Genomic DNA, 25,995 nt, shown 5'->3' on the forward strand with positions numbered 1-25,995 from the left:
ATTACATACATACATACATAACATTTATTATTAATTGTAATATGAAAAGAATACAAAACCACAACTTAAATGCCGGAAATAAAAACAAACTGAATCTTAATCAATATTTTCGAATTTTCATTTCAACTTTGAACGGTGGTGGTGGTGTCTTTGATAATGGCACCCTCGGGAAGTTCTCGCACCAAGGACAGTAATTTTTCTAATTTTTGAATTTGCAAAATGGATTGATCCACATTTTGTTGTTTTTTGGGTGGCTTGACCATGACACGTAGATTGGGTGACAGCTTTAGGGAGGTAACAGTGCCCCTGGAAATAATTATAAAAAAAATTGAGGTTCAGAAGAAATTACACTAAAAACAAAAAAAAATAAAAACGTGCTAAGTTCGGCCGGGCCGAATCTTGGGAACCCATTACCATGGATAATTCTGAAATATGGGAGCTATATCCGGTTACAGACCGATTTGGGACGTACTTGGCACAGTTGTTGAGACGCATAACATAAAATTTCAACCAAATTGGATAAAAATTACGGCATGCTTTATGGGAGCTATATCACGTTGTTGACCGAATTGAACCGTACAGTTGTTGGTTCAATTCGGTATACGGCATGCTATATGGGAGCTATATCACGTTGTTGACCGAATTGAACCGTACAGTTGTTGGGAGTCATAACACAACACTATGAGCAAAATTTCAGCCAAATCGGATGAAAACTGAGGCTTTCAGGGGGCACAAGAAATCAAATCGGGAGATCGGTTTATATGGGATCTATATCAGGTTATAGACCGATTCTAATCGTACTTGACACAGTGGTTGGAAGTCAAAACATAACACCATGTGCAAAATTTCAACCAAATCGGACGAAAATTGAGGCTTCCAGGGACTCAAGAAGTCAAATCGGAAGATCGGTTTATATGGGAGCTATATCAGGTTATAGACCGATTCGGACCGCACTTAGCTCAATTGTTTAAAGTCATAAGTGAACACTATGTTCAAAATTTCAGCCAAATCAGAGAAAAATTGAGACTTCCAGGGGCTCAAATAGTCAAATCGGGAGATTGGTTTATATGGGAGCTATATAAGGTTATAGACCGATTCGAACCGTATTTGACACAGTTGTTGGAAGTCATTATAGAACACTACGTGCTAAATTTTAACCAAATCGGATGACAATTAAGGCTCCCATGGCTCAAGTAGTCAAATCGGGAGATAGGTTTATATGGGAGCTATATCAGGTTCTTGACCGATTTGGACCGTACTTACCACTTTTGTTGAAATTTTAAACATCTGTGCTATCATGATTTCGAAAGACGGACGGACGAAAGGAAATGGCTAGCTCGACTCAGAATGTCGAGACGATCCAGAATATATATACTTTATCTGGTCTCAGATCAATATTTCTAGGTGTTACAAACGGAATGACTAGATTAGTATACCCCCATCCTTTGGTGGTGGGTATAATGAAAGTTTGCAGTGCAAAAGAATGTAAGAATTTAAACTAAAAATCGTGAGCTCCACCTTTTGGTGAGGACTGTAAACATTAAGTGTGTTCGTGTACTTAAAATTTTTTTTGGAATTTTTTCTGGAAATCGTTCGCGTACTTTAAATGCCAGCAGAAGAGAGCGATAGAGTGCGTGAGAGCTAGCAGCACTTCGAAAGTTCGTAAAATGAGAGCTTGCAAATTTCTGTTGGAAGTTTTTTCCCAGCAGCAATTTGCAGCATGGAACAAAGATTTTTTTTTAACACTAGCTGTTTTATTCAAATAAATAGCAAAAGAGAGTTACGGCTATTTTTAGTCTACTAAAAAGTTTTTTCTGTCATATTTTTACTGAAAAAATACGCAAACAGATCTACGATTACTACTCACTTATCATCTCCCACAATAATGAATGGCAATTTCTCGTTGAACGATAAACGCGTCAGCTTATTTTTCCTTTTCGGCACCACTGCTTGCACACATATCGCCTTGTATTTGTTCACATTCAAATCGAAGACAAATGCCTTGCCCTCATTGGTGACTGCTGCAAAGACGGTACTCGAATAGGGTGACCATTTGACATCACCCACAGCAGAGCCCAAATCAAAAATGAACAAAGGTTCAGTACGCATATCCTCCCATATTTTGACACGCCAATCGCCACTACACGATATGAAGATGTTTGAATTGAAACGATTGAAATCTATGCGATATACTGAGAGATTGTGGGCCTTATAGGTCATTAGATATTTTGAGCTGTAAGCTATGCTACATTTGTATATGCAGCCCTCCTCTGTACCGATGAGGAATATCTCTGGATCTTCGGGATGGAATTTCATGCAGGAACCACAGCTGCGTAGACGCATCTCAGTGCCATCTGGACCCGATACCACACCATTTTCAAGGAACAATGTGATAATGGTGGTGCACATCAGCTTGTTCTGCATTAGAACCCAATTGAATACTCGACCACCAGAGGAAACGGAATAAAAGTTGATTTCACCATCTGCCATATCAGGACCCCATTTGATCTGGAATAAAATATAATTATGATTAAAATGATTGCATTTAACAATTTTAATGTTTTTTAAGACAAAAGTCTCCAATAAGATTGTAAGCTATCTTTTCAACCACACTATGGTAAAAAAAATGATGCCCACCAGCATTGGATGGGGGTATACTAATCTAGTCAATCCGTTTGTAAAACCTCGAAATTTTCACCGAAGATCCCAAAAAGTAAATATATTCTGAATCGTCTCGACGTTCTGAGTTGATCTAGCCATGTCTATCCGTCAGTCTGTCGAAATCACGATAGCGGTCTACCGAGTAAAGCTAGCCGCTTGAAATTTTGCACAGATACTTAATATCGATGTACGTCATTGAGGATTGCAAACGGGCCATATCAGTTCAGATTAAGGTATAGCTCCCATATAATCCGATCTGCCGATTTCTCTTCTTGAGCCCTTGGAAGCCACAATTGTTGTACGATTTGGCTGAAATTTTGCAAGTGGTGTTCTGTTATGGCTTCCAACAACTGTTCTTAGTACAGTTCAAATCGGTCTATAACCAAATATAGCTTTCATATAAACTGATATCCCGATTTGACTTCTTGAGCTCCTGGAAGCCGCAATTTTCGTCCGATTTAGCTACAATTTTGTACAAAGTGTTTTATTTAAACTTCCAACATTTGTGCCAAGTGCGGTCTAAATCGGTCTATAACCTGATATAGCTTCCATATAAACCGATCTCCTGATTTGACTTCTTGAACCCTTACAAGCCGCAATTTTTGTCCGATTTGACTAAAATTTTGCAAATAGTGTTCACTTATGACGTTCAACAGTTGTGTCAATTACGGTCCAAATCGGTCTATAACCTAATATAGCTCCCATATAAACCGATCTCCCGATTTGACTTCTTGAATCCTTACAAGCCGCAATTTTTATCCTATTTGTCTAAAAATTTTTACATAGTGTTCACTTATGACTTTCATCAACTGTGTCAATTACGGTCTAAATCGGTCTATAACCTGATATAGTGCCCATACAAACCGATCTCCACAATTTTTGTCCGATTTGGCTGAAACTTTGCAGATAGTGTTCTGTTATGGTTTTCAATAACCGCACTAAGTAAAGCCCAAATCGGTCTATAACTTGATATAGCTCCCATATAAACCGATCTCCTGATTTGACTTCTTGAGCCCCTGGAAGCCGATTTGTCTGAAATTGAGCACGTAGTGTTTTGTTATAACTTCCAACAACTGTGCCAAGTATGGTCCAAATCGGTTTATATCCTGATATAGCTCCCATATAAACCGGTCTCTCCATTATCCTTGATCGGTTCCTAGAAGCCTTAATTTTTGCTGGTTTGACAGAAGTTTGGTATGTAAAATAAAATTATACCCTTCAACTAAATTTAGTTTGTATAAATTTTTAGCCGAATCCATGGTGGAGGGTTCCCGAAATTCGGCACGGCCGAACTGTGCACGCTTTTACTTGTTTATTTTATCTTAGACATTATTTTATTATAATTCCCAAAATATGTCGCTTACCTCCCAGACACATTCAATATGTTTATCACCTACTCCAGTCGATACATACAAAGGTTCCCGATAGTTTTCCTTAAGATTGTAAACATGAACATTGCCATCGTATAGACCAATGGCAACCAGAAAAGGATATTTTGGATGAATGTCGCAACACATGACACCACTTTCAGTCATTACTGGAAAAAGGAGAAAGAAATATATTTAGGGTGGGGAATGAATATTTAAATGTGCTACAAATGGTGGTGGGTACATCATACATATTTTTTTAATCTAACTTACTGATAAAATCCGGATAAGAAGGATTCTTTACCGTAAAAAGACATATAGAACCTTCACTGGGCTGTTTCATGAAATCATCTAAAATTCAATAAATTATAGGTGTTTTTTTCCAAAATATCTCTCCTCTATGGTAACTTACGCGATCCAAAGCACACTGCAAATAAATCATAATAATGAGGATTGAACATGACATCCGTTACACTCATTTTCTTGGTTTTCTCATATTGAAACTTCCACAAGGGCAATAGGGTGCCTTCACCATCACGAAACTCATCGGCAGGATCTTCCCAATAGCGATAATCATGAGCGATGTCTTTGAAGATATTCTGATTGATCATACGTTCCAAGATTTGCCAACATTTGAGGTATTTCTTATTCAACTCTTCAGCCATGGCTGCCTTTAATTCCTGTTTACTCATCTTTGATTCATCTTTGCGTTGCACCTTCTTATCCTCCTTTTTATCGCGATCTTTTTGTTGGCGTTCAAAATCTTCCATATAACTATCGTAAATAACCCATTGTAATACATTAGCCCCATATTGAGAGCGGGGAGGAGGTATGGTTTGGGTTTCAACATTCTGAAGGTGAGAAAAAGGTAATCAGATAATCTTAGTGTTATACTATGCCTTCGCTCTAGAATAATTGGTATAATTCAATGAAGTATTACATTATTTAAATTTCTTAAAAAGTCTCAGATACGGTGTAGACCATATCGGTTCCCTTTCAGAATTAGGCCTCACCGTGGGAACAGATATTTCGAAAGTACATTCAGGACATTGTAAAAAGACGAAATTCGTAAATCCAGTCACGATCATAAACTCAACTAATGCCGAATAAAATCGAACGCAGCAAATCAAAGTGACACTGCCACAATGAAATCTAAATCCCGTATCTTTAACTGGAATATCTTTGATCAAACCACGCCGCAACTGAATTCAACAGACAAAATCGGATGGGATAAGTTTAAGTCGCCGAAACAAACATTTTTGGAATCTGCATGCAGATTCGATGCCTCCCTTATCAATTCTGAATGTTTCAGGTAGATATCTATCTCCGAATTAGGCGCAATATAAGAGCACGTTAAAATGAGAACCTGACCCAAATATTTCGACTTGACGCATAAAAACTCAACGTCACCATAATCCGTAAGTGTAGCCAGTTCAGAAGCCAAACCGGAATTTGATAGGCTGGCATGGTTACATCTGCGCCACAGTGGTCTCCAACCTAAAACTCCTAAACTCACCAACCTAACACAACCTATTTTCGATCTGAGTAGCGTAATTTACATTTTTGACCTTAATCTACTATCTGTTTTCCACAGCATCATTTGGAAATCATAATTCCCTACTATTTTTCACCATAATCATATGAATTTAGTTTTTTTTGTATCTTTACATTATGTTGTGTTACATTACTACCCCACTAATTTCGCCCATACTTACCCTTGTAGGATTGGTGAATGTTAATGCAGCTCTCTCGCAAAAATTAAACTGATTTATGAGTTTCTTTTTCTTACCACCTGTGGCAACAGGTGCTGGTGCGGCTTCAACAACTTCTTCTTCGACTTTTTCAGCTTCACCTTCTTCCCCCTCGGCTCCCTCTTCAGCTGCCTCCTCTTCGGGTTCTTCCTCGGCTTCGGGCTCTTCAGCTGGTTCATCACCTTCTTTGGGTTCTTGATCTTCACCCTCTCCATCGCCTTCCTCGCCAACTTTTACACCAGCTGCTTCGGCTTCCATAAGGGAATATCTGGGAGCTGGCAGGGGATAACCTGGAGAAAACAGGGGGATAAAAAATAACTTCTTCTCAGTTATTCATAGAAAAGAGCGACAGTTCATTGGGATGTAAATTGCATATGGCATGATAATCAAGGCGGCAAAATGTGCCTCCTGCGAACAAGTCAAAAACGTTAATGACGCTTTCAAGATGAAAAAGTTTCTCTGAAACCCATTCCCAAACAAACCAGTAGATGACATGGGAGTTAGAGCAGAGACAACGGAGGACATATTGAGGCTTTTGATGAAAACGCATTTTCCACAAGATACGACGGGACTCACGGAGACACCGGATGCTTGGAACAATGAGTTTAATTGAAAGCTTATCATTATAGACATTGTGGTACGTAAGGGAAGCCTTCAGGAGCTTTCTACCATTTAAGTCAGTCGGACTTGATGAAATATTAGGAGGAGACCTACGGACCTATAAACCTTAGGTCCTTTCTACTCAAAACTATGGAACATATTATGAATACCATGATAAAAATTAGGAAATCCAGCGAACTGCTCACTTATCCCTTATCTTAGACCAGTACTAGCTCCTTACAGACTGATTGAACCATATCCTAAGGAACAGGTGGATAAATTGTGGGTACCATGGCATAAATATAAGGGAGAAAGTTAAACAGGACACAGAGGGCATTTTATCGCCACTCCTATGGGTGACCACTATAAATATCCTTTTCCGGATCCTACATGAGGAGGGATTTGAAACAGTCTGCAACACAGACTATGTTATCCTAAACAGCTATGCAGGAAGGCCGAAAGGATATTGGAGATGGTATACGACCCGACTAGACCTAGGAATCTGAATGTTAACCCAGAGAAGATTGAAATCAGCCTGTTTTAATGAAGACGTTTCCTCAACAGAATGATCTCAATATACAAAAGGGGGATCTTAGTCAGGAAACTGAACTGAAAGTGTCACATTCGGGAGCCTAATAAGAAAGCTCACAGATGTTGGGAACTATGTAGAGGGGCCGTAGACTCGAAAGGAGGTCTGAATACGAGCATAGTACACTGGTTCTACAGGAGCTATAATCACGCTCCAATACTTACTTACGGCTCATAAGCTAAGTAGACAGCAATGAAGAAAAAATGCAAAACGCAGTGTGAGAAAATCTAATAAAAAAATTAGTAAAAATATGCCGTGTGAGCACGGGAAGAGATATCTCGTTGAAAGTTGAAATGAGGTGCCATCGAGATTAACGAACAACTAGCCGATAACTGCACGCAAAAAATAAAACGTTTGGGAAATTTTTTAAACAAACAAAATACTTTTATTACGAAATTTCGCTTTTATTGTAACCGTGTAACGTTTCGATTCAACATATCAAACGTTAGCCATAAACGTGGTATTATACAATAGTACGTAACTAGCTTTGTTTATTGTAAACACTTTAGCTGCGTCGTCTGCGGTTACAGGGCCTCCCTTTTGTTGTAAAACCAAAAACTCTTTAATTGAAGTTTAATGTACCGAACGATTATTCATGAACCGGATGAATAATAATTCTCTTGTGTATCTCCTACTATAGAGAAAGGGTGAGTACTTGAGCGTATAGACTAGGGGTTGGCAAAAATACTCACTCTATTTCACATTACTTTGTACGTACACAAGAAAATAATCCCAAGCAGACCCATAGGCTTGCAAATAATGGCAACTGTGTGTTCATCACTGGTATAGACACACTCTTACACAGCAAAACTTTTTCCGTTTTTGTTTTGACTGAGCAAAAAGCTGTATATTGGGCAGCCCAGACGAGTGCGGATGGTAAACTCGGAACGTGTCAATTTTAAAAGTTTCGCTACAAAAATGCTGGTATGTCCAATGGGAAAATTCATTAGAGCAACACACAACTCGCACGTCTGTCTGTTGAAATTCCGCTACAGTCTTAACAAAATAGAGATATTGAGAAACTTATTGAAGATATTGAAACTTTGCACAGAATCGTTTTTTGTCCACAGGCATGTTAAGTCTGAAGATGGGCTATATCGGACTATAACTTGATATAGCCCCCATATAGACCGAACTGCCGATTTGAGGTCTTAGGCCCATAAAAACCACATTTATTACCCGATTTTGCTGAAATTTAAAACAGTGAATTGTGTTCGGCCCTTCGGCCCAGATCGGTCCTGATGTGGATGTAGCTGCCATATAGACCGATCTCTCAATTTGAGGTCTTGGGCCCAAAAAAGGCTCATTTATTGTCCAATTTGGCTGAAATTTGGGACAGTGGGTTGTGTTAGGCCCTTCGACGACTCATTTCAAATTGGTCCAGATCGCTCTAGGCTTCGATATAGCTATCATATAGACCCATCTCTCGAATTGAAGGTCTTGGGCCCATAAAAGGCGCATTTTTTGCTCGATTTAGCTAAAAAATGTAGGACAGTGTCTTGTGTTTGGCCCCTCGATATCATTCTTGAAGATGGCCCAATTGGTCCATATTTGGGTTATGTTGCCATATAGACCGATCTCTTGATTTAAGGTCTTGGCCCCATAAAAGGCGCATTTATTATCCGATTTCGGTGAAATTTTAATGTTAGGCTTTTCGACATTCTTTCGTCATATGGTTCAGATTGGTCTATATTTGGATAAAGCTGCCAAAAAGAGCAATATGAACTTGACTTGTATTTATTAGACTACTCAAAGTTCGTGCCGATTTTGGTCCAAATCAGACCATATTTGGATATAGCTGCTATTGGTGCATAAATAATGCATTTTTCTCAGGATTATGACCAAATATGAATTAAATATATACCCGAGGTGGTGGAAATCCAAAGATCGGCCCGGCACAAGTTAATTCCTTTTCAATTGTTTTGTTTGTTTCTCTTTCGGCACAAGCTCAATGATCGGAGATTTTTCTTTGCAAATGGAAAAGGAAAGCCAAAGATTGCAACACACACCAGCCACTATGGGACGCGTTCCGTAATTTGGTTTAGAATTACTCATCAGCCATATTAGGTGTGAAGGATTCAAGGGCCATACGTTGGTATGTTGTAATTATACCGAATTCATTGTGCAAACGACTCTATGATTTAAATACCATATTAAACCCGCTCGACAACCCTGTCTATTAGCTGTACTCTTCCCAATGCATGTGATTCTGGTACTTTTATCATAAACAAAGTCCAACGTTTTTCAGAAAAGAATCTTACTTGGCAATAATTTTCTTTATGTCAAACGAGTTATTAGTGACATTTGGAGGATTATTAGTGACATTTGGCGGATTAGTATACGCACCCTCTTTCCAACTAAACTATAAAAATTATTCTTTTAAATTGAGTTGTTTAGAGAGAATAACTTGTTAGGATGAAGGTGAGGGTAGGATTTAATCTCATGCCCCAACCGGCGTACATCTAAGCAATCTCGAAAGCTTATGTTAGGAAATCAGTGTTCTTTTCATATTCTCATTCCATACTCCTGAGATAGTTCAAGTCTGGTATAAAATGAATCACTGAAATATTTCTCTCACCAAAGCCGAATTGACATAGCAAGTGCTCAAAAATCCCGGCGTCCTCCACGCATACATACCTCATAGCTTCGAAAATCTCATCAATGCTGTCTTCTTAAATTTTTACTTACCAATTTCGCCCATCTCCTCAAGTTGGTATCTTGCCTCCTCGGAATCGATATGAAGAGAGTTGCCATCGAATTTCAATAAGGTCACTGTATTACCGGCAGGAGGAAGCTATACCAAAAACATAATAGGTTACACCTTAATGTTTGTCTTTGATCAATTCCTTCATCTTTAACTTACGGTTACATATTCTTCCTCCTTAAAACTGTAGACCACCAGATTGTGTACCACATTGGTATTGGTGGTTGTGAGCACCTTAGTAATTTCCTCAGACAATTCGGCCGCAGACAAATCCAACTGATGTTCTGGTTTCTGTTGTTGGCGGGATTTTGTAAAGGCATCCAAGTCATCGGCATCTCCACCAGCACCGGCACCATCGCCAGCAGCAGCGGAAGCAGCTTTGGGTTTTGTAGTAGAGGCGCGATTAAGCTGGTCAATAATAAAACATAAATCCTAATTATTAACCCCTTTTTAAGACAGATCTTATTTATAGATATTGCTTTGCTAATATTTGTATGTGCTCTATTGACTGACTTACCAATGGGTCAATGCATTGTATTGTAAATTTTGGCTAGATTGTATTTCTATACATATCTTAAAAGTTAAAAAAAAAATATATTCAAAAATATTTTCTCGTTTCAAAATTCAAAAAGAATCAGCTGCATATTTTCTATAATGGTTTCAAAACATCTTTTTTATGCACAACCCAAACATCTACCATGAAAATATCATACAAATCTGTGCCTTTAATAAAAAAAATGAAATAGAAGAAGAAAATTGTAAACATGCTGCATGCAATTGATTGTTTATTGACAATCTTTGTGTTTTACCTGGTCCTCATCATTTTCAAACCCTGAGTCTGCTACGATATCATTTGCAGCCTCAAGGGCTTCAGAATCTGCCTTGTGTTCGGAAGCCATAAAGTTTCTGTATTGTGTTTTTTTTTTTCTTATATTGACTTATTTACAATATCTTCTGTTAGACTAAATTTACTAAAACACAAAAGTAAATCATTATAAACTTAAAACTAAATAGAAATTTTAACTCAACATGTTTATGTATATATATACAGCGAGTTTATATTTGAATTTTGATGCGTTATTTACAAAAGCCAATTAGTAAAATTTAGTAATGTGTAAAGTAGGTATTCATAAGTGGGTGCAATTTTGCCAATTTGGTTTCTAAGTTATGTTTTAAAGGCTTTGACTGTCGGAACTTCGTTTGACACAATTAGCAAACATTGGTCATAATCAGTATAAAATTTTGTTTAATAACCCCAAACCCTTGAAATTGTATACCAAGTAACAACTATTTATCAAAGTCCAGGCTAATCTACTTCCCTCATACGCCCTAATCAGTATTGCCCTCAAGAAAATTATTTCCTACCAAAATTTAAGAAAAATCCTACCAAACCAGACCAAAACCTACCAAATGTTCTACAAGCCAAAAATGTGGTATAGCGTTTATTTTTAGCCACTGCTGAACAGTTGACCCTTTGTCACATTCTATTTTGAGCACATCAAATTACAAAGTTCTAGATCGTCGTTATTCATAGAGGATCTAGACATACACGTCTGTCTGTTTGTTGAAATCACCCTAGTGCCTTAAGTTAAACCAGTAAGGGAAGGCAAAAGTCGGGCAGTGCCAACTTTATAACACCCTACACCACCCAGTCTGCGTACTACTTTTAATGCATAGAACCTATGATGAAATATAGTCAGATTATAATATTGCATACCTATTGATATATTGAATAAGATCTTGTAAGATTTTCTTACGATAGGACCTAAATTGTGGCTGCAAGAGGCCACATTATATGAAACATATATATGGGGACTACATATATCTAAATCTGGACGGATTTTGATAAAATTAAGCACACGTCAATACAGCTCACACAAAATTTTATAAAGATCGGACTAAAATTGTGGCTTCTATAGCCCTCAACGAAAATTGTGGCTTCTATAGCAATCAAAGGCCATATCGGATGAAAGATATATATATGGAAGCTATATCTAAATCTGAACCGATTTCCACGTATTAGGACGTGAAAAAAAACCATCTAATGCCAAATTTTGTAAATATCGGACCAAAATTGTGGCTTCTATAGCTTTCAAAGGCCATATCAGCTCGTGCAAAATTTTGTAAAGATCGGACCAAAATTGTGGTTTCCGTAGCATTCAAAGGCCATATCGGATGAAAGATATATATGGGAGCTGTATCTAAATCTGAACCGATTTTTATGAAATTTTGCACACATATTGCAACGTCAAATAAAACATCTCGTGCAAAATTTTGTAAAGATCGGACCAAAATTGTGGCTGCTGTAGCCTTCAAAGGCCATATCGGATGAAAGATATATATGGGAGCTATATCTAAATCTGAACCGATTTTTATGAAATTTTGCACACATATTGCAACATCAAATTAAGCATCTCGTGTAAAATTTTGTAAAGATCAAACTAAAATTGTGGCTTCTGTAGCCTTCAAAGGCCATATCGGATGAAAGATATATATGGGAGCTATATTTTGGAATCTGAACCGATTTTTATGAAATTTTGCACACATATTGCAACGCCAAATAAAACATCTCGTGCAAAATTTAGTAAAGATCGGACTAAAATTGTGGCTTCTACAGCCTTCAAAGGCCATATCGGATGAAAGATATATATGGGAGCTATATCTAAATCTTAACCGATTTTTATGAAATTTTGCACACATATTCCAACGTCAAATAAAACATCTCGTGCAAAATTTTGTAAAGATCGGACCAAAATTGTGGCTTCTACAGCCTTAATGGGACACACCGGATGAAAGATATATATGGGAGCTATATCTAAATCTGAACCGATTTTGTTCAAAGTCAATAGTGTTCGCCTTTGGACCCAAAAAAATCGGACAACAAATGCGACCTGTACCTTGATTACAAGAATACTTGGAAAGACAGACAGACAGACATAGCTAAATCGAATCAGTAAGTGATTCTAAGCCGATCGGTATACCTATCAATGGGTCTAGCTCTTCTTCTTCTTAGCGTTGCAAACAAATCTACAAAGTTAAAATACCCTGTACCACAGTGTTGGTGTAGGGTATAAACAATGCTTTTACCTTGATATAAAACCCTTTGTACTGATCTCCTGATGAGAAATCTTCAGTTTATAAAGTCGTATTTCTGACCCAATTTCAATGAACAACCGTGGCGAGTCTGGATAAAGCGATCTCGCAATATAAGTGTTTGAGCCCAGACATCCATCTCAAATATGGTTTGGATCTGACTATGTTTAGATATAGCTGCCATACATACTGGACTCCCGGTAAAGGGTCTGAAGCGAATAAAAGCTATATTTTTTCCCCGATTTCGTTGAAATTTGAAACAGTAAATAGTTTTACCCGCCATCCGACCCAAATATGATGAAGATCGGTCTGTATTTACATATAGCTGTCATCTAGACCGATATGCCGTTTAAGGGTCTGAAGCTCATAAAAGCTTTAATATATAAAGCTTCAACAAACCCGATATTGTTGAATGTGAATTACAAAATTAAACAGTGACTTATATGTATTAGACCACTTAAAGTCCGTGCTGAATTTGGGTGCATAAATTATCCAATTTTCACTGGATCGTGACGAAAGGGGGTTTACATATATAGCCGAGGTGGTGGGTATCCAAAGTTCGGCCCGGCCGAACTTAATGCCTTTTTACTTGTTTTTTTTTTCATTTCTGATTTAGATCGGTGCTGATGTTTGAAACTTTTTAAAACTCAAACTGAAATCAGTTCAAAACCCAAATCAGTCCAATTTTATGAAAATCGTTATTTCATTTCAAATTAATTGTTACATTAATTTATGCGGGAGCTTCATCAAAATGTAGCCCATCCATCCTGCCTGGACAGAGAATCGGACAACGCAAAATCATCTTAGAATTCTGCAGAGTCAAACATTAATTTATCAATGTCTAATAAACACTATGACACATTTATTTTCCCATTACATTTATGAAACAACTGGGGATTTTTGCTAGAACTGCCAACATATGAAGGGACACTTTATACAGCTCCAACATAAATTAAATTTGCCTAAACAGCCGAAATTAGATATGTGGACTTCTATATTGATTCGAAATATCGTTGCCAAATAATAACGTAGTCTAAATGAGCTCACATAGTAAGAAATCATCCGTATGATTGTCTTGTCATATGTGACCCATGATGAGGGCTACTTAATATTCGCCCATGTTAGTGGGACCTTGGATTACCACATCTTCACCGTCCATATAAAAAGAGTTTAATGAATAACTGGAAAGTTTTGTTTGTTGTTTCTTTTTATAAATTTGTAATAATTGTACAATACTTTAACACAATAATGCAGAATCACCAAATCAAATAATTGAACTAAGCCACCACATTAAGATAAGGCAGCCAGTTAGGCAACAAGGAAATAAAATTTTTAATATAATTACACCCAACGAGGTTGAAATGATACTGAAATTAACCAATCAAACCAAATACACTACCCAACACAATCCTTGAGAATTTGAATAAAAATAACATCCAATTAATTAAAGTTAAAACACAGCAAGAGTAAAGCAAAATCAAGTACCAACTCACACACAACACACGTCTTTTTTGAGGAATCTAATTAATAACAGCCTATTAAAACACATGTACCGAATTGCTTGCTACCGCAGAGACAGAAGTAAGAGTGTAAGAACTTTTTGCAGATATGCTTTATACGATTAACACAACTGTCTCTGTAGGGGTTTTGTTGTATTCATATTTTAATTTATTTTAGTCATTAAAGGGTTAATAGCATTTGATTATTATATTATTTTAATTTTGCTAATAAATATTGTTTTGAGGGTTTTTATATACCACAACTGCTTTGTTTGCGATTTTCCACATTTGTTCTTTGCTTTTTTGCTCAGGACGAAGAAAAATTATTTCTGGAATTTTGGATTTTTTGTTGGCTGATTTTCTGGTCGTATTTGTCTACTGTCTAAAAAAGTACTAATGCCAATATGCCGAGGAAAACTTACACAGATGGCAAACGGAAGTTCTAAAGTTTTAGTTTGGTTGTTATGATTTTCTATAGGTAGGTTGGTTGTTTATGTTGTTGTTAGTGTTATTGAAGCAGGAGCTTTGTGTCTCCTCATCTATTTGCATTCAACGAAAATGAAACCAAACACAGTGGTACAAATAAGCAAAAGACATAATTCATTTTTGATAAAGGTGAAATACCTGATTCGCCTGATATCGAGAAAATTACTGCGCAATCCTAACATGGGTACCAAAAGCCTGAATCAAGGAAACCATTTTTTAAAATGATGTCTTGTTGTGCTACAAAGGCTAAAAATGTAGCATACAGGGCAAGTTTGGTTCGATTTAAGTGGCACTGTGTTATCCTTGATACAATATCCGATGTTGCAGGCAGTGTGGATTACACCCTACCTGAGCCGCTTTTTGATAAAAATTACTGTACCACTATTCCTGATAGAACCGATTGGAACTATTTACAATATCCCTGGTAACAGAAGTTACATAGACTTCTATACGAATGGTTCCAAACTAATCGACCAGGTGGGCTTTGGGGTGTACTCTAAAAATCTAGAACTGGTCATATCGAAGAGGTTACCCGACCACTGCAGTGTGTATCAAGCAGATATCCTTTCAATTAAGGAAGTGGTGGAATGGCTAAGATATAATGTCATTTCGACGATTGGCATAAATATCTTCTCAGACAGCCAGGCAGCCATTAAATCCCTGGAGAGCATATTTCTGAACACAAAAACCGCCCTTGACTGCCGCAGATCTCTCAACGAGATGGCTGAAAAGTTCAAAATTCACCTGTTCTGGGTGCCGGGCCACAGAGATATCCCAAGGAATTCTAAAGCAGACGAGCCTGCGAGTCTAGGAACTACCTTACACATTCCAGGGATACTGGAATCTGTGGGTATGCCTCTAGCGGCATGTAAGCTAAGTTTTCGGGCCTGGTCCTTCCCGAAGGGCAACGAATGATAGATGGTCACAAAGAGGGGGCTGTGAGCATTCCAAAACTATGTGTCCTCATCTAGACTTGAAGAGGTCTATTGCTTTGCTGTCATTGGCTTGAACAGACGTCTCAGTCATTGTGTCCGTCATAACAGGTCACGAAAAACATGCTGACAGACTGAAGGTTGCCAGCAATGACTTTTTTAGAAGCTGTGAGAACATCGAAGTAGAAGAGACTATGGAAAACCTTCTGTGTGTGTGTCCCGCACTAGCAGTCAGAAGGATTTCCACTTTATGTTCTCATTTCTCTGAGAACCTGTCTGATTAAGCGGATGGGAACATTCGCAAGTTATTGGGCTTTTTAAAGCGATCTGGATGGTTCAACGGTAGAAACCAGAAGGCATCTTCCTTCTTCTGTTCCTGTGGTATCACATTGGACGAAAACGTCTAAGTGAGTCTGATGGCAGATTGCCACCTAAACCTAACCTAAGTGGCAATCTGCCCTCATACTCTATTAGACGTTTTCGCCCATTGTGATAACACAGGAACAGGAGAAAGAAGATGCCTTCTAATTCCTACCATTGAACCATACAGATCGGTTTAAATCCTCTCCCGATTCCACAAACCCACCGCTTCTATAGACTTGTTGAATCCGTATGATACAAGTCCTTCAGACTTGTTGAGGTCTGCGAGACAGCCGAAGTTTAGTATGAATACTGCGTTTCCCCGGTCACAATCAGCCTCATCCAATCTTCCAGTCGGTGGTTGAAAGACTGGGATTATATTTCCTTAGTTTTCCAAGTATGTGTTCAGGATCTGAGGGAATCCTAAGTATCCAAGCGTGCGCCATTGATCGAGAAAGAATATCTTCCTTCTTGACTAAATCCAGTGCTATGCCTGGCCAGATTTGGCCAATGTTTTTTAGGGTGCAACGATACATCTCAATTAAGCGTTGATCCCCGAAGTCAACTAGTTTGTATCTGCCCCGATACCAGCCTAGATCGACAAACTGGAGAAGATCCAGGAAATTCCGCAAGAACATCGGAGTATACTGATGACAGTCCATTGACTATGTAGCCCTGTTCTTCTCCCTTGTCGACAACTGCCATCACCAAGCTGTCCCTAGCTACATTAGCAAAGGTTCTGGGACCCGTCTTACTATTGTTCGCCCTAGTTCTTTAAGGCAAGGATGCCCTCCAGGGTAGCATTTGCAGCCAATTCCTGAACTCAATTTAGAGAGTCTCTCTCAATAACAGTGAGAGTCTTAGGACCATTTGCTCCAAGCCTCTCAATAAACCTGAGAGTGATGCTCCTTTTATTATTCCAACCTCTTAAAGAGCGTTTTGGTTTGGTTTGCCACCTTAGCTGTTGAGTCTTTGGAGCATATTCTAAGCCTACTCCCGGGCTCTAGATCTGCCGCTGGGAACAGACGCAGATCATCAACCTAAGCCTAATGGGTAACACTATCGTTGCTATCCTCGAGTTTTTGGGGTAATTTAGGGGTTGGGACGGCCCAATACGTACTTAGACCCAAATTTGTTTCCCACATTCGTATTCTACTCTCTAATACCTTTCATTTGATATCCATATTGTCCCAATCGTTCGTTATATTTAAGGCCTATTTCTCCTTCCTGACCATATTCGTAAGAGTCCCACATTGTCATGATAGTCCAATAAACCTATTTATAGGGTTTTGGGGTTGGGGCGGCCCCCCAGTTACTTGGACCCAACTTTTAATACGAAATTCGTACTCTACTCTTGAATACCTTTCATTTGAGTCCCATATTGTCCCGATCGGTCCACTTTTGTTTTTGGGTAGTACTGTTGTGGTAAGGGGGATAGTCCGCTCCCCCTCCCGAAAAAATAATATAAAATATGTGTCCTTGCAGACCAACCTACAAAATTTGTGAAAATTTTAAGGTAATCGGTTCGGCCGCCTTTGACTCTATACGGAACAAACAAACACACATTCATTTTTATATGTAAACAGAAAATCAAAACCACTGTGCTTATCGTTCGTTACAAAAGGGTAGCAGTAAACAGTCAAACCAGGGAGGTTCATACATTCTTCACAACTTGCGTTTGTTCATGTCAATTTTACATCATTATTCTTTGATTTCGTCCTTTTTGTACCCTACACCACCACTGTGATACAGGTTATTATAACTTTGTACATTCGTTTGCAACGCTAATGAGAATAAGACATAGACCCATTGATAAATACACCGATCACTTCCTAATTCGATTTGGCTATGTCCGTCTGTCTGTCTGTAGATTCATTCTTGTGATCAAGGTACAGATCGTAAATGTTGTTCGATTGTCATGAACTTTTTCACAAGTCTCTTTTTTTGGCCCAAGAACAAAATCGGATCAGATTTACATACAACTACCACCAAGCTTGTGGCTACTACAGCCTAAAAGGACAATGTCGGATGAAAGATACGATATTGCCAGTGGTAGCCACAATCTTGGTCCGATCTTTACAAGATTTAGCACGATATGTTTTATATGACGTCCCAACACGAGTGAAAAATTTCATTCAAATCGGATCAGATTTAGATATATATCCCATATATATCTTTCATCCGATATGGCCTTTTAAGCGTGTAGAAGCCACAGTTTTGGTTCGATCTTTACAAAATTTTGTATGAGTTGTTTTATTTGACTTCCCAATACGTGTGCATGAAAATCGGATCAAATTTAGATATAGCTGCATCTTTAATTAGATATGGCCTTGTAGGGCCGTAGAAGCTACGATTTTGGTTCGATCTTTATAAAATTTAGCAAGAGGTGTTTTATTTGAAGACCTAGTATGTTAGCCAAATTTCATCAAAGTCGGTCCAGATGTAGATATAGCTCCTATATATATCTTTCATCCGATATGGCCCTTTAAGTTAGGCGTTTTATTTGAAGGCATGGTATGTGAGCTAAATTTCATCAAAGTCGGTCCAGATGTAGATATAGCTCCTATATATATCTTTCATCCGATATAGCTCTTTAAGGCTGTAGTAGCCACAATTTAGATCCTATCGCAAGAAAATCTTACAAATTTCTATTGAATATTTCAATAGGTATACAATATTTAAGTCTGACTAGATTTCAACATAGGTTCCACCTATTAAAAGTAGTACGTAGACTCGGACTGAGATTGAGGCCACCGTAGCGCAAAGGTTAGCATGTCCGCCTATGACGCTGAACGTCTGGGTTCGAATCCTGGCGAGATCATCAGAAAAAATGTTCAGCGGTGGTTTTCCCCTCCTAATGCTGGCAACATTTGTGAGGCACTATGCCATGCAAAACTTCTCTCCGAAGAGGTGTCGCACTGCGGCACGCCGTTCGGACTCGTCTATAAAAGAAGGCCCCTTATCGTTGAGCTTAAACTTGAATCGGACTGCACTCATTGATATGTGAGAAGTTTGTCCCTGTTCCTTTGTGGAATATTCATGGACAAAATTTGCATTTTACTTAGACTCAGTGGTGTAGGGTTCCATATAGTCAACTCCGTCCGTCTTTTGTCTTTCCTTACTGGTTTTCGACATTCGGCTGTTGTCTTATCATACCGCATTGTAACAGACAGTGAGTGCAACAACTCTGTGAATGTCAGAAATACGTCAATAACATTTTTAACTTTTATGGAAAGGTAAGCCATTGAATATGTCTTCGTTACAAACAAATGCCATAAGGATACATAAGTGATGGGTTGAGTTTTTCGCGAAGAGAGGTGGAAATGCCATGGTTATTGATGGCGTGCGTTGCAATTTATTTTTAAACCTCAAGCACAAATAGCAACATACCAAAGAGTAAATAAATCACCAAAAAAGAATATTGCTTCATCACCTTTTGTCTTCGTGCTCTAATTGTTTCTAAACTAACTTTTTTTTATTATTATTATAATTATAAGTTATTTTATATATGTATGCCATCACCAGTTTGTATGTTTGGCATACATCATACAGTGGGTAATATAAATGATAATTTTTTATTAGCTTTTGTGTAAATTTTATTAGAGAAGACTTTATTATAAGAACAATCATATGTATATATACACCTAGAAATCAATTTTGGCTCAAAATATGAATGATTAAAATACTCATTTCCAGAATTGCTCCGAAATGTCGCATACAGCTGTCAAATGATTCAACGTAAATCAAGTCCAATGACGTAAATCCTTCGTTTAATGATACCATTAATGTGATGGCTATGGGCAAATAAGTTTACATTGTCAATTAACGTTACTAATGTACGTTTTTCTATTAAGTTAAAATGATTGTATACTCACAAAACTTAGATGTATGTTTGTATATAGGGATTTATGTAAGAAAACATGAAATTTATTTTAATTAAAACAAACATGACAATTGCTAAAACACACTGAAATATTTCTACAATAAATGTAAAAAATTTCAGCCAAATCGTATGAAAATTGAGGCTTCCAGGCGCTCAAGAAGTCAAATCGGGAGATCGGTTTATATAGGAGTTATATCAGGTTATAGACCGATGTTGACCGTACTTGGCACAGTTGGTGTAAGTCATGACAGAACACTGATAGGACGGTCCTCGTGACACTGGACCTATCGAAGGCATTCGACACGGTCAGCCATGCCAAATTATTTGAGGACATCGCCAACACGTCCCTCCAACCAGGCCCGAAACGATGGGTCGCAAATTATCTGTGTGGTCTCCAGTCATTTGTGAAATTTAGGGATAAGAAGTCGAAGCACAGTAGAGTGAAACAGGGAGTTCCCCAAGGTGGTGTGATATCTCCGGCACTGTTAATCCTCCATTACACACCCTCCAGACGGCATAGAGATCGTATCATATGCGGACGATTGTACGATCATGGCTTCAGGCCCCCCACCTATTGATGACATCTGCGATGGGTTGAACGTCTACCTCAACGAACTTGCCTCATATTTCGCTGCAAGATATCTGCCACCAAATCTTCAGCCACATTGTTCACTACAAATACGTGTGAGTTGAATACTTAGCTGACTGTAATGGTCGATGGAGAAATGATTCCGACCATCAAGGGTCCCAAAATACTTGGCGTCACATTTGACAGCTCTTACACATTCTCCCCATATGCCCATATGCCAAAGAAACCTTGTTGACCACGTACATAGTAATTGGCCGATCTGTGGTAAGTTATGCAGTGCCAGTGTGGTCTCATCAACTTTGTGACACGCAGTGAAATAATATTCAGATCTGTCAGAATGCCGCCCTCTGAACTGAGTTCTCATGTGGACCACCTCCATCAGGAGACAAAGATCCTACCAGTGCGAAGACATAACTACCTTTTGGGCTGTTATCGCAGAGACCATCCAAATCATCATTTTGTGGATAGATATCCACCGCCCAGAAGCCTTAAGGTAGATCTACACGATCTAGAGCATGAGGTTCAGCGCTACAAGAGAGAACCTTTAGATCATACGGCATATCAAGCAAGTCTAAAAAACATTCATGCAGACACGGTAGCAGATGCGGTAATTGGCTACCGGATGAATGTAGTCCTTGGAGAACGACCGCCTCCCATTGCATCTGAAGAAATCGACCTCGCCCGCCAAACCAGAGCAGCCGCCTCAGTTTCTACAGAGCTGGGATTGATGCCGACGTGCAAGATGTATGTCCCGATTGTTACCAGGGACCGCACGATGCACGTCACCTGTTTAACTCTCCGGCCAGACCCACTCGACTCAGACCCAGATCCCTGTGGACGCAACCCATCTTAGTCGCAGAGTTCCTGGAACTTGACACTCAACAGAATCAAGCAGACGAAAGATAGAACACAATAAACTGCTACAACAACAACAACAGAACACTATGTGAAACATGAAATTTATTTTAATTAAAACAAACATGACATGTGATAAAACACACTGAAATATTTCTACAATAAATGTACGAAATTTCAGACAAATCGGACAAAGATTGTGGCTTCCATGGGCTCAAGAAGTCAAATCGGGAGATCGGTTTATATGGGAGCTATATCCAAATCTGAACCGATATGGCCCATTTAAAATCACCGACGACGATCCTACATCAATATAAATTATCTCTGCAAAATCTCTAGCTCTATGTTTTCGACCGCTATCGTGAATTCGACAGACGGACGGACGGACATGGCTAGTTCGAATCAGAATGTGGAGATGATCAAGAATATATGTACTTTATGGGGTCCTATATCAATATTTTGAGGTGTCACAAACGGAATGACTAGTATAGTATACCCCTACCCTATGATGGTGGGTATAAAAAATATCTTGCCCAATATGTTCTTTCAAGGTACCAATTAGTACGTTTTGTTCTACATGTCGTATTTTTTGTCAACGCTGCTATAAGACCCATTCGCTGTAAGATAAGATAAGCTATTTCGTACTATTTTTTAATTTTTGGTACCAAGTACCAAAATTTATGAATTTTGAATGGATCATTTAGTTACCCATTATAAATATATGTCCTTCTTGTACCTACATGCAAGATTTCAGACCCCCAGCCCCATCTGTAAAGATAATACCAAATGGTATGAAAATGTATAAGTTGTGAATAGATTATTGAGTCGGCCATCATATTTTTCCTAGTTGTACCAGCATGCCAAATTTCCGATCTCTAGCTCCATCTGAACAGAAAGTACCAATCTTGGTACCAAAATGTATGAATTATTAATAGAGCATTTAGTCAACAACTATATAATTCTTATTTGTACCCACATGCCAAATTTCAGACCTCTAGCTCCCTCTATGAAGAAAGTAGCAAATGGTACCAAATTTGATACCAAAATGTGATAATGACGAATAGATCATTTAGTCACCCATCATAACATTCAAACTCCTGGCTCCATCTGAACAGAAATTACCAAAATGTACAAAGTTTTAATAGAACATTTAGTCACCCATCATATATTTCTTAGTTGTAACTACAATACATGCCAAATTTTAGACCTCAAGACCCATCTGTAAAGAAAGTGCCAAATGGTACCAAAATTTGCAAAATTTTAATGGATCATTTAGTCACCCATCATATATTTCCCAACCGCCCAATATTTACTGTCAAAGTGTAACCGTATCCTAATTTTGAGCACTTCAGCTCAATTTGTAAAAATGTATCATTTTGTACGTTTTCGTACCTAAATGTACGATTTTGAAAAATCTTCTGGTCTTACATAATTTATAGTCAAGTGGTACTTGTATTCCAAGTTTTAGAGCTTTAGCTCTCTCTGTTAAGAAAGTACCATTTTGTACTTTTGAGTACCTAAATATACAAATAACAAGTAAAAGCGTGCTAAGTTCGGCCGGGCCGGGTTTAGGCACATCCTCCTGCAGAGACAAAGAAAGAAATCTGGTACCTGACACAGATAGCGCACTGAGGATATGAAAAGAACATTTTATACAACTGCTAGTGTCCGACGTTGGCGGCGAAGAGGATACCGCAGAACCAATCAGCGATGATGGTATAAAATGTTTCCCCCCCAGTCATAATGAGATTCAAGTAGCAGTGACTCGACTAAAGAACAACAAGGCAGCAGGAGCCGACGGGTTACCCGCTGAACTATTTAAGACCGGAGGCGACATGTTGATAAGACGCATGTATTAGCTTATCTGCGCTATCTGGATAGAAGAACGCATACCCGATGATTGGAACCTCATCATACTATGTCCCGTACACAAGAAAGGAGACAAGCCGGAATGTGCCAACTACAGAGGAAAAAGTCTCCTCCCCATCGCATACAAGATACTCTCGAGCGTACTGTGTGAAAGCTTAAAACCTAAAGTCAATGAGATGATTGGGCCCTATCAATGCGGCTTTAGAGTAAGTCCACACCATATACAAAATTTCAGCGAAATCGGACAAAAATTGTGGCTTCCATCGGCTTAAGAAATCAAATCGGGAGATCGGTTTATATGGAAGCTATATCCAAATTTGAACCCATTTGGCCCATTTATATAAAGTAAAATTTCAAGCGGCTAGCTTTACGCATTCGACCGCTATCGTGATTTCGACAGACAGACGAACGGGCAAGGCTAAAACGTCTCAGAACGTCGAGGCGATCAAAAATATATATACTTTATGGGGTCTTAGACGAATATTTCGATGTGTTACAAACAGAATGACTAGATTAGTGTACCTCAATCCTATGGTGATTAGGGTTTTGGAATTATAGCCAAATCAGGTGAAAATTTTGGCTTCTAAGTCAAAGTCAAATTTTCGGCAAATCGGTTGAAAAGTTAAATCCGGGGATCGGTTTATAGGCCGATTCGGATCATATTTCGCATGGATATTGGAAGTCATAACTCAAGTCTTTGTTCCCAATTTCAGCCAAATCGGATGAATATTAAGGCTTTTAAGGGAAATGGGATGAAAGTTAAGACTTCCAGGGGCTGAAGAATTCAAATCGGGGAATCGGTTTAGATGGTGGCTATATCTGGTTATAGATGAATTCAGATCCTACTCGGTATAGATGTTGAAAGTCATACCACAAGTCTTTGTTACGAATTTCAACCAAATCAAATGAAAATTGTGGCTTCTAAGGGCTCAAGCAGTCAACTCTTTATAGACCGATTTGATCTATATCTCTTTATAGACCGATTTGGATCATACTTGGCATGAATGTTGAGATGTTTTGCTATAACTTCCAACAACTGTGTTAAGTATGGCTTAAATCGGTTCATAACTTGATCTAGATGCTGTATAAACCGATCGCGGATCTTTACTTTTAGAAACTCTAGAGAGGGCAATTATTATCACATTTGACTTAAATTTTGCAAGAAGTCTTCTGCTTTGACTGCCAACAATTATGGCAAGTATGGTTCAAATAAGTTTATAACCTGATATAGTTCATATATAAAACGATCTCCTGAGTATACTTCTTGAGCCTATATAGGGCGATGACTAAAATTTTGTACAACGGCTTCTCCTATGACCTTCAACATTCATGCCAAATATTGGGTTCCCCAAAAAGTAATTGCGGATTTTTTAAAAGAAAGTAAATGCATTTTTAATAAAACTTAGAATGAACTTTAATCAAATATACTTTTTTTACACTTTTTTTCTAAAGCAAGCTAAAAGTAGCAGCTGATGACTGACAGAAGAAAGAATGCAATTACAGAGTCACAAGCTGTGAAAAAATTTGTCAACGCCGACTATATGAAAAATCCCCAATTACTTTTTGGGCAACCCAATATATAACCTGATAGAACCCCCATAGAAACCGATCTCCCGGTCTTATTTTCTTGAGCCATTACTTGGCTGAGATTTTCCACAATATCTTGTACTATGGTCTCTAACATCCAAACTAAGTATGGTCCGAATCGCTCCATAACCTGATATGGGTCCATTGGCATGACAATTTTTATCCATTAGCCTTTGTTTGCGTATAAAGAGATACCGGGCAAAAAACTGTACAAATGGCATGACGAAGGATATATAAGATTTACTTTGCTTGTTTTTTTTTTGGATTTTCATCGCGAAAAAGTATTTCTGACAAATAATTTAACGAAAAGATTTACTTTTATTTTCAAAGAAAATGTGGACAAAAATCATTATTTTCCCTTTAAAGTTCCTGCAAATATGCTTCTACCAAAATTTTCCAAAAATTCTTTTAAGTGTTATGCACTGGAGTGAGTTTTTCAGTTTTCCTTCCTTGCAAATGAAGGCAAATGCATTCCGACCAACGTAATAACTTCCGTGACAAAATTAAATATGAACCGTTTGGGCGTAACAAATAATGAAAACAAACAAACAAAAACTCATTTAAATGTAACTTCATCGTGGGCCATATTAAAAGCTAATAAGTTTTTCTTCTTCCAAAAAAAAAAAAAAATATGTAAATAAGCAGCTGCTAACTACTTCGGCCCTCCTCTTCCATGCAGGTGCCTTGCCATTTGGCCAATAGTAAAAAGGGGTGAACACCATGTAAGGGTGGTGGTAACTGCTGAGCCATCAGGACTATATAAAAAGGAAGTTAAACACCATGTAAATTGCCATTAACTCTTAACATGTTCGAAGGGAAACATTAGAACGCTTAGAGTGGAGAGGAAACGGAAATTACCAAAAAAAAAGGATATTCACCAAAATGAGAAAAAACTGTGAAAATGTGAAAGAGAGTAACGATTTCTATGTAAAAAAAATAAAAAAGAACCAATCGTGAAACAATCGCTGGAATCACCAAAGGTGACCTATAAGAAGTTTTAGTTTTCTCCATGTCCTTACCGTTTTAGTGGATGCTCTTCCTTTGCCCAGGGATTTATCGGCTCCAGCTGCTGTGATACTTTGTTTTTTACGTTCCGCCATGATTTATACAAATCGGCACTCAAAATTTGTCAACTTAAAGAGCACTTTCGAATTTAATTCGCCAAGGATA

At 38.2% G+C, this 25,995-nt stretch overlaps 1 protein-coding gene across 1 annotated transcript; it reads right to left on the bottom strand.

Annotated features, from left to right (window-relative positions):
* Nucleotide 1: 1 nt before the first annotated feature.
* LOC106090013 (dynein intermediate chain 2, ciliary) lies at nucleotides 2-25,928 on the bottom strand. The gene is made up of 9 exons (XM_013256048.2): nucleotides 25,845-25,928; nucleotides 9,832-10,080; nucleotides 9,657-9,762; nucleotides 5,744-6,069; nucleotides 4,441-4,879; nucleotides 4,302-4,379; nucleotides 4,026-4,198; nucleotides 1,868-2,508; nucleotides 2-306 (listed from the first exon to the last, which is right to left on the bottom strand). Exons 1-9 carry the CDS (start codon nucleotides 25,923-25,925, stop codon nucleotides 123-125), a joined length of 2,277 nt encoding a protein of 758 aa, XP_013111502.2. The 5' UTR covers nucleotides 25,926-25,928; the 3' UTR covers nucleotides 2-122.
* Between the last annotated feature and the right edge of the window lie 67 nt (nucleotides 25,929-25,995).

This window comes from Stomoxys calcitrans, chromosome 5 (genome assembly GCF_963082655.1).
Source record: "Stomoxys calcitrans chromosome 5, idStoCalc2.1, whole genome shotgun sequence".
Taxonomy (NCBI): domain Eukaryota; kingdom Metazoa; phylum Arthropoda; class Insecta; order Diptera; family Muscidae; genus Stomoxys; species Stomoxys calcitrans.

What these genes read in the sequence shown, in the direction of transcription:
- LOC106090013 (XM_013256048.2), bottom strand. Translation starts at nt 25,925, where the DNA reads ATGGCGGAACGTAAAAAACAAAGTATCACAGCAGCTGGAGCCGATAAA. An exon ending in TGAGGAGATGGGCGAAATTG is followed by an intron (nt 6,070 to 9,656) that starts GTAAGTAAAAAT and finishes TGTTTTCTCCAG; the next exon opens with GTTATCCCCTGCCAGCTCCC. An exon ending in ATATTGAATGTGTCTGGGAG is followed by an intron (nt 2,509 to 4,025) that starts GTAAGCGACATA and finishes ATTTTATTCCAG; the next exon opens with ATCAAATGGGGTCCTGATAT.